The 12,595-nt window shown below is 43.2% G+C and overlaps 1 protein-coding gene across 1 annotated transcript in view; it reads left to right on the forward strand.

Moving 5' to 3' along the window:
• The first annotated feature begins 4,401 nt into the window (after nt 1-4,401).
• Nucleotides 4,402-12,595, forward strand: part of TOPBP1 (DNA topoisomerase II binding protein 1) — a 54,144-nt gene continuing 45,950 nt past the window's right edge. The window contains exons 1-4 of the mRNA XM_049776028.1: nt 4,402-4,516; nt 5,089-5,179; nt 9,580-9,714; nt 12,241-12,384. Of these exons, the coding sequence (XP_049631985.1) occupies nt 5,096-5,179; nt 9,580-9,714; nt 12,241-12,384 (363 nt within the window). The 5' untranslated portion in view covers nt 4,402-4,516; nt 5,089-5,095. The remainder of the gene's footprint in view (nt 4,517-5,088; nt 5,180-9,579; nt 9,715-12,240; nt 12,385-12,595) is intronic.

The following is a 12,595-nucleotide window of genomic DNA, read 5'->3' on the forward strand; positions in this document are numbered from 1 at the left end:
TACCACAATTTCTTTAGCCATCTGTTATCAGGTCCCTGGGTTGCTGCCAGATCCTGGCTATTATAAATAATGCTGCAATGAACATAAAAGTGCAGAGGTCATTTTTGTATTGTGTTTTTGTGTTCCTAGGCTATATCGCTAGGGGTGGTATTATTGGATCATAAAGAAGCTCAATTTCAGTTTTTTAAGGAATATTCGTATTGTTTTCCAGAAAGATTGGACTATATGGCATTTCCACCAGTATAGAATGAGATTTCCTTTTTCCCCACATCCATGCCAGCGCTGATTGTGCTGGTTCTTTGTGATGTGTGTCAGTCTCTGTGGTATGAGATGATACCTCATTGTTGTTTTGATTTGCATCTTCCTGATGATTAGTGATGTGGAGCAATTTTTCACGTGTCTTTGGCCATCTGTATTTCTACTTTAAGAAAATATCTATTCATTTCTTTTCCCCATTTTTTGATGGGGTTAGATGTTTTATTATTGTTTTGTTCTGTCAGTAATTTATATATCTTAGGAATTAGCCCTTTATCAGATGGGTATTGGATGAATTCTGTTGGTAGCCTTTGTATCCTAGTTACTGTTTTCTTTGAAATGCAGAGCTTCTCAATTTAATGTAGTCCCATTTGTGTATCTCTGCTTCAACATGCTTGGACAGTGCAAGGCAAGCACCTAACCTGTTGGATCATTTCTCCAGTCCTCTCACGCATGGCCAGTTTTGGGCTTTATAAAGAAAAAATTAAACCACGGCATATAAAATTCAAGTCTCGTGTAATTTTTTAAATATTTTTATTTATTTAAACATCTTGATTACAAATATGATTGTGATTAGGTTTCAGTCATGTAAAGAACACCCCCCATCTCCAGTGCAACATTCCCACCACCAATGTCCCAAATCTCCCTCCATCCCACCCCCCCCACCTGTACTCTAGACAGGTTTTCCAGTTCCCTCATTCATTCTTTTTTTTTTTAATATATTTTTAAGTAACATGATCATATTTGGGTTACAGTCATAACCAGAACACTCCCCTTCACCAGTGCAACATTACCCCCTTCCCCCTTCCTATCCCCTGCCTGTATTTGAAACAGGCATTTTACTACAATTGTTTTTAAGTTCAGTAAGTTGTATTTTTTTTTTCCTTAAAGGATAAAAGTAAAAAAAAGTAAAGGTGTGATAGTAGCAATCGCTGTTGTTTGCATAGGTCCAGAAAAATGGGGAAAATGGAAAAAAATCCTTAACCTGATTACTAAAAAGACCTGACCTCAGTTTATTGGCATAAGACAGACTCTGGGTCCCAGGCAAATCAGTCCGTCCAACTCTAGTCATGCTCAAGGTCCCGGTGAAACTTTTTCACACTTTAGCTGTTGTTGGTATCAGATTCTTATATTCAAAGACTCTGGATTCTGTGCATTTCTTTCATCGATGTCAGGCTGATGTGGAGCATCCTCTAGTTTCAGCATACCATTAAATGCGGAGTGATCTGCCCAGCATGCAGACTGTTGCTGAGTCGTCTGGGTGTTGGGAGCACTCTTTGGAGTAAGTCACTGCCAAAGCAGTGGTAGGTCTTCCCTGGTAGAGGCTTGGGTCCTGGTAATGTTAAAGACAATTGTGGTTGTTTCCATAGTGGTATCCATTGTTCAGGTGTGTATGGGCGATGCCCATTCTTCTGAGGCCTGAGCCAAATCATTATGCCAATGTTTAGGGTAAAAGGCCTAATTACATTACCAAATTTGTGTCCCCATCTCTATTAGATAAGAACTTGTTTGCATATGTATTATTTTCCCATTTTAATGTGCCTATGCAAAAGAGAAGCAATGCCACAAGATATTGTTGATGCATCTGGGGACTGACGAATAAAGTCCAACATTCCCCATAACTTGGTACAAACATGAAATCTATATATCTATAGAGATACTCTTCTACCAGTATTGCTTATAAAACAGATCCCAAAGAGGGAAAATCAAACAATCAAATAACAAATCCAGTGGACAAAATTGTCACTATATGAGGATATTCTAAAGGAGTTATAGATGTTAAGGGAATACATCTGAGATATACAAAGGAGATACATGTGACCCTTTTATGTTTTAGAAATAGTCAAGAGGGAGGGGGGTGTTTCCGAGGCACCACTTTGGTCTGTGATTGGACAAACAAAGAAAGCATGGAGCCATGTCCTCCACTTGTTGCCTGCTGAAGCTTCCGACTCCCCGAGAGGCTTTTGCTTCCTAATTGCTGGAAGTTGAGAGTTCAGCAGTCCCCTCTCAGCCCCTTGCATGAACAAGGAAACCTGGGGTCTCTTTTAAATTGCACCTCACTGGGACCCTGAGCAGGTGTCCAGGAATAACCCTGGGACGGGGAGGAAGGAGAGAGAAGGCTGTGGGGGGCAACCGAGGCTGCATCTTCACCTTATCTTGGCCAAAAAGCCTACAGCATGAAACCTTGCCATGATGTATTGCCTGCTGAAGCTTCAGACTCCACCCAAAAATTACTGTGAAAGATATGTAATCCACCTTGGCCAAAACAAAAATCATTAGTACAGAAAATGTTAAATGTGTGGTAACAAGAGATGGGAGTGAGAGAGTAAAGGAAAACAAGGAACACATGGACAATATTCAGAAAATGACTAGCAGATGAAACACAATGATATCCATATATCTAATAATGTTCCGCCCCCGCGAGGTTTCCCAATGGACAGGTTTAATAAGGAAACTTCCCTGATAAGTACTAATGCCAGAACCTATTGTGACCAATGTCCCGCACCCCTTTCCTAGGCCTGGTTAAAGCAGCCTTTGGCATGGCGGAGGGCTGCCAAACGCCATGCTGGCAGGACCTCCTGGCTCGGCTCCCAGGAAGGAAAGAGGTTCTTCCCTTCCCGAGCCTGAAGGCCGGGAGGTCGGAGCCCCCTCTCCCAGACCCTTCCTTTGGAGGTGGGAGGGAAATGGGGCAAGCCTAGGAACACCAATAAACTTCTCCAAGGAACCCACCTCGCTGGTTTGCCCCGCCATGTGGCCAGGCAAAGCCCTGGAGTACCGGAGGAAGGAGGTAGGGGGGTGCTGGGGTGACCCATGATCCGCACCCCCTTCCTAGGCCTGGTTAAAGCAGCCTTTGGCATGGCGGAGGGCTGCCAAACGCCATGCTGGCAGGACCTCCCGGCTCGGCTCCCAACTCAAGTCTAGTGTAAATCAAAGACATGCTTTTTCTCAGTTTCATAGTCAAGTGTAAAATAAGTAGAAATACTGAACAGTTATTATCAATAGCCAATATTCTAGATGCCAGAGTGATAAAGAGGCTAAAGTGCCTGCCTTGCAGATAACCAGCTTCATCACCTCATATGGTTCTCAGAGCACTGCCAGGTTTGATCCTTGAATAAGTCATAAGTTAAGTGCTGTGCTGAGGTGGTCCCAAAACCCCAACGAAAAAACAAAATCAAGGGGCCAGAGAGATAGCATGGAGGTAAGGTGTTTGCCTTGCATGCAGAAGGTCATTGGTTCAAATCCTGGCATCCCATATGCCCCCCCCCCCGCACATGCCTGCCAGGAGTGATTTCTGAGCCTGGAACCAGGAGTAACCCCTGAGCACTGCCGGGTGTGACCCCTCCCAAAAAAAAACCAAAAACAAACAAACAGAAAACAAAAGCAAGATCCTACAAGCTTAATTTACAGTCCCTTCCCTAGATATTTGTCATTCGAATTATATTCTCATTCAGAATATTCCCGAATACTTAATCTCGCTGCAGAGTACGAAAATGAGACGCTCACTTAAAAAAAAGGTGATGGATGTGCATGAAAGGCCTTTAGACGAAGATCATTTCAAAGCATTCCCATACCTTGGTTGTGGTAAGTAGCGATTTTTTTATTTATGGCTTTATAGAACCCATCCCCCAGAGTCAAAAAAAGACTGAATACTTCCTTCAGTCTAGCACTTGGGTGATCTCAGACAGAGCCACTCCTCTCCTCCAAACATCAAGAGAGGGCCTGACTGGGGGGTCCAGCATCATGAAAGTACCTTTAACATCTGGACACATCTGGGGTTCCAGCACCATGAAACAACCTTTAACATCTGGACACATCTGGGGTCCCAGCACCATAGAAGCTACCTTTAACATCTGGACACACCTGGACACAACTTGTCGCGGAGTCGTCTGGGGTGTTAAAATAGGATTTTTTCATGCAGCGGTCCTGCCTATCGCAGGCGTGGGGTAGATATTTTGCAGTCCTGCTTGGCTTTTGCAGTCCTGCTTTAGACAGTCCCAGGACGAGCTCCGCCCCAGGCCGAGCGGCCCCGCCCGCCGCACCTCTAAGCCCCGCCCTCCGCGTGACGTCACTTCTGCCGGAAGAAGGCCGCCGGGAGGCCAATTGGCGCGAAAGTCGTTTTGCTCCTCCCGCGTTCCTTCTCGCGGTCGGGCTGGGGGCGCCGTGGGGGTGGGCGCTGCGCGGCGAGCTGGCGCTGGACTCTAGCCCAGTCCTGCGGGCCACGCCCCGCCCCAGCCGCCGGAACACTCCAGGCGTCCCCTGGGTGAGTGATGAGGCGCCGGGAGCACCCAGATCTCTTTCCCTCCCCGCCGGGGCTGGCGTGGCTTCCCGGGGCCTGCAGGGTCTTCCTGGAGTGGAGTGCCCCGTAACGGTAGTTGGATGGAACCCGGGAGACCCGGACCGTGCCCTAGGCCCGGGAAGCGGGACTAGTACGGACCTGGGAAGGGCGTGGACCTGCAGCCGGCTTCCGTGCTTTGCACCGAGCATTGCTACTTACTGTGTTTTGCGTCCTCAAGCTCAGCCAGTGACTGATCTTTGGCTTAAGGTCTGATCAGGCCCTCCCCAGATTTCGGGCCCCCTGTCACTGGTGCTCTGTCTCTCATGCTCTGATTTGCAGGGATTGAGGTTGGGATTTCCTCCAGCATTTCTCACCCCCCTCTGGGACGGGTTCCAGGAGGGCAAGGCCTGAGTCTCTACCTGGGCCCCTTCTTGCATCTGCACCCAACCAAGAAAGTCTGAGCTTTCTTTCCACATTGAACAGCTCAGGAGCAGTGTTTTTGCTTCTTGCTAATGGTACCTTCGTGTTGTTTTTTTTTTTTGTTTTTTTTTTGACAGTTCAAAAATGTCCGGCAGTGACCAAGAACCGTTTCTGGTGAAGTTTATAAAGCGTCCCGACAATTCTGAATCTTTTTTTAAAGCACTTGAGGTAAGGAAGGCCAGTGGAAAACATCCTGTTGGATGCTGTGAATGTGTTTGAGTGATGTGTTGGGGGTTACTCCTGGCTAAGCGCTCAGAAATTGCCCCTGGCTTGGGGGGGACCATATGGGACACCGGGAGATTGAACCGGGGACCTTCCTTGGCTAGTGCTTTGCAAGGCAGACACCTTACCTCTAGCGCCACCTCACCGGCCCCAATGTTGGTTTTTTTTTAAGCCATAGTTTAAGTTTGGTAAACTTCCCTTTTTAGTTCATTGTAAAAAGTATGTGTCATCTTGTTCACACTTATGGATGCAGAGGTAGTAGAGCCTGGCTAATCCCAGACTCCACAGGCTTAAGCTTGGGCCACCTGTAAGCATGTTAGATACATCTTGGACCCTAAATCAGAATAATGGGTATTTATATAAGATCCTAACTATGATTCTTTTAAACATTTAAAAGTTTAGTTTTTTTTTGTTTTTTGTTTGTTTGTTTGTTTGGTTTTTGGTTTTTAGGCCACACCCAGCGGTGCTCAGGGGTTACTCCTGGCTGTCTGCTCAGAAATAGCTCCTGGCAGGCACGGGGGACCATATGGGACACCGGGATTCAAACCAACCACCTTTGGTCCTGGATCAGCTGCTTGCAAGGCAAACACGGCTGTGCTATCTCTCCGGGCCCAAGTTTAGTTTTTTTTTTAATAAATATTTTTATTTTGACCAAAGTGGATTACAAATCATTCACAGTAAAATTTTAGGTATATAGTGACATTGAATCAGGGGCATCCCCACCACCAATGCATGAAGCTACCGTAATATCGAAAGCCACGGTTGCCAAAAATTAAAAAAGTAAAGTTTAAGGAGCATTGGGTATTTGCTTTTTCCCTCAGATGTATCTCTGATAAGTTATATGCAAGAGATATAGTTTAATATGAAATAATACAGAGAATGTATGATGCAACATTAATTTGTACTCCTTATGTGCCTGGGGGTGAGTTTAATGTACAGTGAACATTTTATGCCTGTGCCCATATTTACTGCTTTGAGGGCATGGTTGGTGTGAAAGTATTCATAGCAAAAAGATCTAAAGAGTGTGCTTCCATACTGTGAATTGATACTGAGTTTTTTAATTCTCTGATATCTAAAAATATAATACATTTGAGAAGCTTAAGTTATAGTTTAAGAATAGAATATAGGGGGACAGAGAGATACCATGGAGGTAGGGCGTTTGCCTTCCATGCAGAAGGATGGTGGTTCGAATCCTGGCATTCCATATGGTCTCCTGTGCTTGCCAGGGGCTATTTCTGAGCCCAGAGCCAGGAGTAACCCCTGAGCACTGCCGGGTGTGACCCAAAAACCAAAAAAAAAAAAAAAAATAGGTGAATAGGTGACTGAAGATCCAGTGTAGCAGGCAGGGTTCTTGCCTTGCTCATGAGTCGACATGGGTTCAAATCCTGGCACATCATAGGGTTCCTGAGTTCTATCAGAGTGAACCCTGACCCACTGGGTGTACATCGAAGCCAAAGGGAAAAAAAGAATAGAATATAGCTGTTAGTGCTGATAAGCACTATTCTAGTAACCTGGACTATATCAGTTATAAGAGAAGAGGAAATAGATATTAATTAGCAGCCAAAGAGATAGCTTAAAGCAGGGGTCTCAAACTCGTGGCCCGTGGGCTGCAAACAGCCCTCCGTACAACATTTTGTGGCCCTGCTCTAGAGGAATCTTTTTTTTTTTTTTTTTTTTTTTTTGTGGTTTTTTTGGGTCACACCCGGCAGTGCTCAGGGGTTATTCCTGGCTTCACGCTCAGAAATTGCTCCTGGCAGGCACGGGGGACCATATGGGACGCCGGGATTCGAACTGATGACCTCCTGCATGAAAGGCAAACACCTTACCTCCATGCTATCTCTCCGGCCCCTTGTTTTGTTTTGTTTTATGTTGTTTGGGTCACACCCCCCAATGTTCAAGGCTTACTACTGACTTTGCACTCAAGGATCACCCTGACTTTGCCTCCTGCGGCCCCCAGGTAAATTGAGTTTGAGACCCCTGGCTTAAAGGGATAGAAACATGCTTGTGGCAACAGTGAGCTTTATCCTGAGCACTACATGGTCCCTTAAGTACCGCAGGATGTGACCCACCTCCAAAGGATGTATGCTATGTAGTATTTTAGAGTGTGCTTTTGGAAAAGAGCAAAAAGGGGTTAACAGGTTCTGGAAAGATTTGTTGGGGAATAGGGAGAATTGCAATCTTATTTTCTTTTTTGTTTTATTTCTGGGTCACACCTGGCTATGCTTGGGTTACTCCTGGCTTTTCATTCAGGAATCATTCATGGAAGTGCATGGAGGACCATATATGATGCTGAACATTTAACCTGGGTCAACTGTGTGTAGAACAAGCACCTTTCCTGCTGTATTCTCTGGTCCCGAGATTGCAATTTTGAATAGAACATGATGGTGGTAGACTTTCTGGAGAAGATGAATTTAAGTATACCTAAAAGGGATGAGGCGGTTAGCCTGGTAGAGATTTAAGGAAGATTTAATAAGGCCGAGGTAGCAACCATACAGTGGCCCCTAGGAAAGTGCTTGGTGTGTCTACACACATTAGTGTGAACATATTAGTGACCAAGGAGTTGGGAATTAAGAGAATATGAGTTAAAGAGATCATGTAAGCCAGAGGTCTCAAACTCAATTTACTTGCGGGCCGCAGGAGGCAGTCGGGGTGATTCTTGAGTGCAAAGTCAGTAGTAAGCCTTGAACATTGGGGGGTGTGACCCAAACAACTAAAACAAAACAACACAAAAAAAGATTCCTCTAGGGCAGGGCCACAAAATGTTGTATGGAGGGCTATTTGTGGCCCTCGGGCCACAAGTTTGAGACCCCTGATGTAAGGTCTTGTAGAACATAATGACTTTGACCTGCACCCCCTTCTTCTAGTGAAGTGAGCCAAGGGAGGGTTTAATAAAAAGTAATATGACCTGACTAAATTGTTTTAAAATGATAAGTTTAAGTATGATTTAAGCATTGCTCAGAATATGCAAGTATGCCAAATAACAAACAACAGATTGTGAAACTTGGACATCTAAGACAAACACTGGACACACTGGGAGCTGGGATATAAGTGATCAAGGCACATGCACCCCAACCTGGTTTTGATTCCTATTACCTCTGAGCACTACTAAATACCCCAAATATCACTGGGTGTGACTCAAGAGGCCCTCGGAATTGCCAGGATGCCCTGGATATCTCTGACACCTCAGTGCCTGAGAAGTGTCACATCCCTGGGCCCTCTGAATTGAAAACCCAGTTAGCCAAGATTTGTTATTAGGGTTCTTGGGTCTCCTGAGTATTGCCTGGGAGGCCCAACAAGCAACAACAAAGCCATAGATATATAACATCAGTGGTACTTTCCTTCATAAAAGTAGATTAGAGGAATAAAGGAAGGGTATTTTAGGACTGGAGTAAAGACAAGGCATTTGCTTTGCATTCAGCCAGCTTGAGTTCAATCCTGGTCACTACATATGGTCCCATGAACACAGCCAGAATTGGGTGTGGTCCCAAAATAAAATTTTTAGCAATGAATGCCTCATGAGGAAAAACATCTCTTATGAGGTAATATTTGAACAGTTCTTTTTTTTTTGTTTTTGTTTTTGGGTCACACCCTGCGGTGCTCAGGGGTTACTCCTGGCTGTCTGCTCAGAAATAGCTCCTGACAGGCACGGGGGACCATATGGGACACCGGGATTCGAACCAACCACCTCCTGGATCGGCTACTTGCAAGGCAAATGCCGCTGTGCTATCTCTCTGGGCCCGAACAATTCTTATATTTAAGGTTTAGCTTGTTCAAGGGCTGGAAATGGTTGGTGACTAGTAGTAAAGTGAGCAAGAGAAATGAGAGGTACAGATAAACTGTGATTTTTGTGGGCTTTGTTATTTTTCTTAAAGTACAATTTATTTGGAATGTAGAGGGGAGCCATTGAAAGTTTTTGCAAAGAAAGTGATGGTCTGATTCATATTGTTGAAAGATTATTAATCTTTGGTGTATATATAAAATAAGGCAAGGAAGGGAAAAGAACCAGTTTGGAAGCTTTTGTAGACATCTAGGTAAAAGATCGTGGTAACTTTCTTCTTTTTTTTTTGGTTTTTGGGTCACACCCGGCAGCGCTCAGGGGTTATTCCTGGCTCTGGGCTCAGAAATCACCCCTGGCAGGCACAGGAGACCATATGGGATGCTGGGATTTGAACCACCGTCCTTCTGCATGAAAGACAAATGTCTTACCTCCATGCTATCTCTCCGGCCCCATGGTAGCTTTCAGTAGAGAAAAGAAAAGGCTAGATTTGACATGAATCTTGGTTGGAATTCATCGGACTCAAATATAGGTGCTTGAATTTAATTTGTCATTTCATTTTTCCTTTCAGTCAATACAAGAGTTTCAATCAGAAGAGTATATTCAGATTATTACAGAAGATGAGGCATTGAAGATAAAACAGAATGATCGAACACTTTATATCTGTGACACTTTCAGTGGTGCTGTCTTTGATCACCTCAAAAAGGTTTGCTCACTTCTAATGTATTCCTTTAATGGTCTGTTTTTTGTTTTGTTTTTGTTTCAGTAGCCTTTCATTTTTTTTTTCTGTTCTTTTTTTGTTGTTTTGATTGATCATGAAGTCTTAGGAAAATTATAGATGTAAAAGAATTCTTTGGTTTGGGATACTAAAATAACTTATTTTCTTGGAATTTGTGGGGGCCACACAAAGCAGGGTTTATTCCTGACTGTGTTTAGGGATTACTCCTTGCTGTGCTTGCGGGACAACAGGTAATACTGGAGATTTAACCAAGAATCGGCCACATGGAAGACAAGATTCTTTACTATGGCCTTTCGAGTAGTTTTTAATTTGGTTGGTTTTGGGACTACATCCTGTAGATCTCAGGGCTTAATCCTGGCTCACTCAGGGATCACTCCTGACAGTGCTTGCAACCATATGGGCTGCTAAGAATTAAACCTGCCTCAGCATGATGCAAGGCAAGCACCATACCTGCTATCACCTCTCTCCAAGCCTGAAATCATATTTTTAAAGATTTATATTTGGTGTTTGATTTATGTCATCTTATATTGCAAGGAGTATAATTTTAGTGTAAGTAAACTTTATAATAAAGAAGTGCATTAGTAATGGAGTCTACCGTGCTCAATCTCATTTTGATTGCAAGGTATTTCATGGAGGACCTTAACAGGGAGCTAGGCTACTTACTGTTTTATGTGTTTTCTTAGGCTTGGAATTTTAGTACCTATACTTTGTATATGGTCTGAACATGTTTATGATAAAAGGTAGTGTTTAGGGAATGAGTAATGTTAATATACCAATGGGTCATCTTATTTTTTATTGTTGTTGATTCTAGAGTCTACTGACTCATTACTACTTTTTTGATGTCTGGACAAGAGAGAAGCATTGAAATAAAAGTAAACTGGCTGTAATTTCATCCGGATTACAAAGAAGTGATTCTTGTTTGAACGAGAGAAAACATAGAAGAGTAGGGAGATGCAGTATCTGTATAATTTATGGAAAGCCTCGACCGGGTCAGCCATGTACAAAGCAAATACCCTATCACTATGCTATCTCTCTGGCTCCCAAAAATAATTTTCTTATGGTTAAATTAATTTCTTAGCAATTGGCTTAGCAGTTACATTTGCCTTGTAGGTGTTTAAATCACTCATGACGTGGTGATTTTGGCAACTAGCTTGAATATGCTGATGTTTTATTCTTTTTTTGTTTTGTTTTGGTTTAGGGCTACACCTTGCTATGCTCAACGGCTCAAGGATCACACTTGGTAGGGCTTGTGGATCCTGTAGATAGCTAGGGATCAAATCCAGGTTGACCACTTACAAGGCAAACTGTCCATGAGCTGTACTTTTGCTCCAGCTCCATGAATGTGTTAACATTGTGCAAGATTATTGCCTTAACTCAGTTATCAATTAAAATGAAAGTTATTTTTTGAACTACATGTTCAAATATTTTGAAATATTTAAATATTTTGCAAAGACAAAATATTTAAAACCTAAGTGGAAAACTGCCTAGGATTACTGTCTTTTCATGACCTAATAGGTATTTTAGAAGGGTGTATTTTTTTTTTTTTGCCTTTTTTTTTGTGTGTGTGGTTTTTGGGTCACACCCGGTAGTGCTCAGGGGAAACTCCTGGCTCTATGCTTAGAAATTGCTCCTGGCAGGCACGGGGGACCATATGGGAAGCCGGATTCGAACTGATGACCTTCTGCATGAAAGGCAAACACCTTACCTCCATGCTATCTCTTTGGTCCCAAGAAGGGTGTATTTTTTTGTTTTTGTTTTTGTTTTTGTTTTTGGGCCACACCCGGTAACGCTCAGGGGTTACTCCTGGCTATGCGCTCAGAAGTTGCTCCTGGTTTGGGGGACCATATGGGACACTGGGGGATCGAACCACGGTCTGTCCAAGGCTAGCGCAGGCAAGGCAGGCACCTTACCTCTAGCGCCACCGCCCGGCCCCAGAAGGGTATATTTTTAAATAGCTTTATTGGCTGGGTATTTTGTGTGAAAAAATATATTGGGAGGTCCAGAGCAATAGTACAGAGGGTCGGCCACTTGCTCTCCATATGCATCTGACCTAGGTTTGATACCTGGCAACTCATGGTCGCCTGACCCCACCAGGAATGATCCCTGAGCACAGAGCCAAGACTGAGAATAATTGGGTGTTGGTCCAGACTCCCTCCCCCTCAAATTATAATTTTTATATATTAAGAATTATAAATTCTGTTACTCGTATTCCTATCACTAAGATAGCTTATTTCCGAGATTAAACTTTTACTGCCACTTTTGAGGTAGTATGTCTCTTGGAACTTAACTTCTTTTGAAAATCTTCATTGTTTGATGTGTGTGTTGATTTAATGAGCAGTATACCAGAAATTATATAATGCACTTTGTTTCCTTTGAATAATTTGATAAATTAGTGTTTACCAATTTGTAAAGAAATGGTAAATATTATAAAGTGTAATTCTATAAGACTGGGAAGCTTTTTCTAATAGTTTGCTAAACCTTTTTGCTTTTCAGCTTGGCTGTAGAATCGTTGGTCCTCAAGTAGTCATATTTTGTATGCACCACCAACAATGTGTTCCAAGAGCTGAATATCCAGTTTATAATATGATTATGTCTGATGTAATCGTGTCCTGTACAAGCTTGGAAAGACACAAAAGAGTAGGTATTGAGAAGAATATCATAATAAGTATATGATTATGGCTGACTTGTGTTCAGATCCCTGGTCATATGGGACCTCATATGGGCCCCTGAGTGCAGAGCCAGAGGTGACCCTGAACACCACCAGTTGTGCCCAAAAACAAAAAGAAAAAGAAAACAACATAAATACTCTGAAGGGCCTTGCAATTTTGTTTGTGAATTATATGAAAGT

This window comes from Suncus etruscus, chromosome 6, assembly GCF_024139225.1.
Source record: "Suncus etruscus isolate mSunEtr1 chromosome 6, mSunEtr1.pri.cur, whole genome shotgun sequence".
Taxonomy (NCBI): Eukaryota; Metazoa; Chordata; class Mammalia; order Eulipotyphla; family Soricidae; genus Suncus; species Suncus etruscus.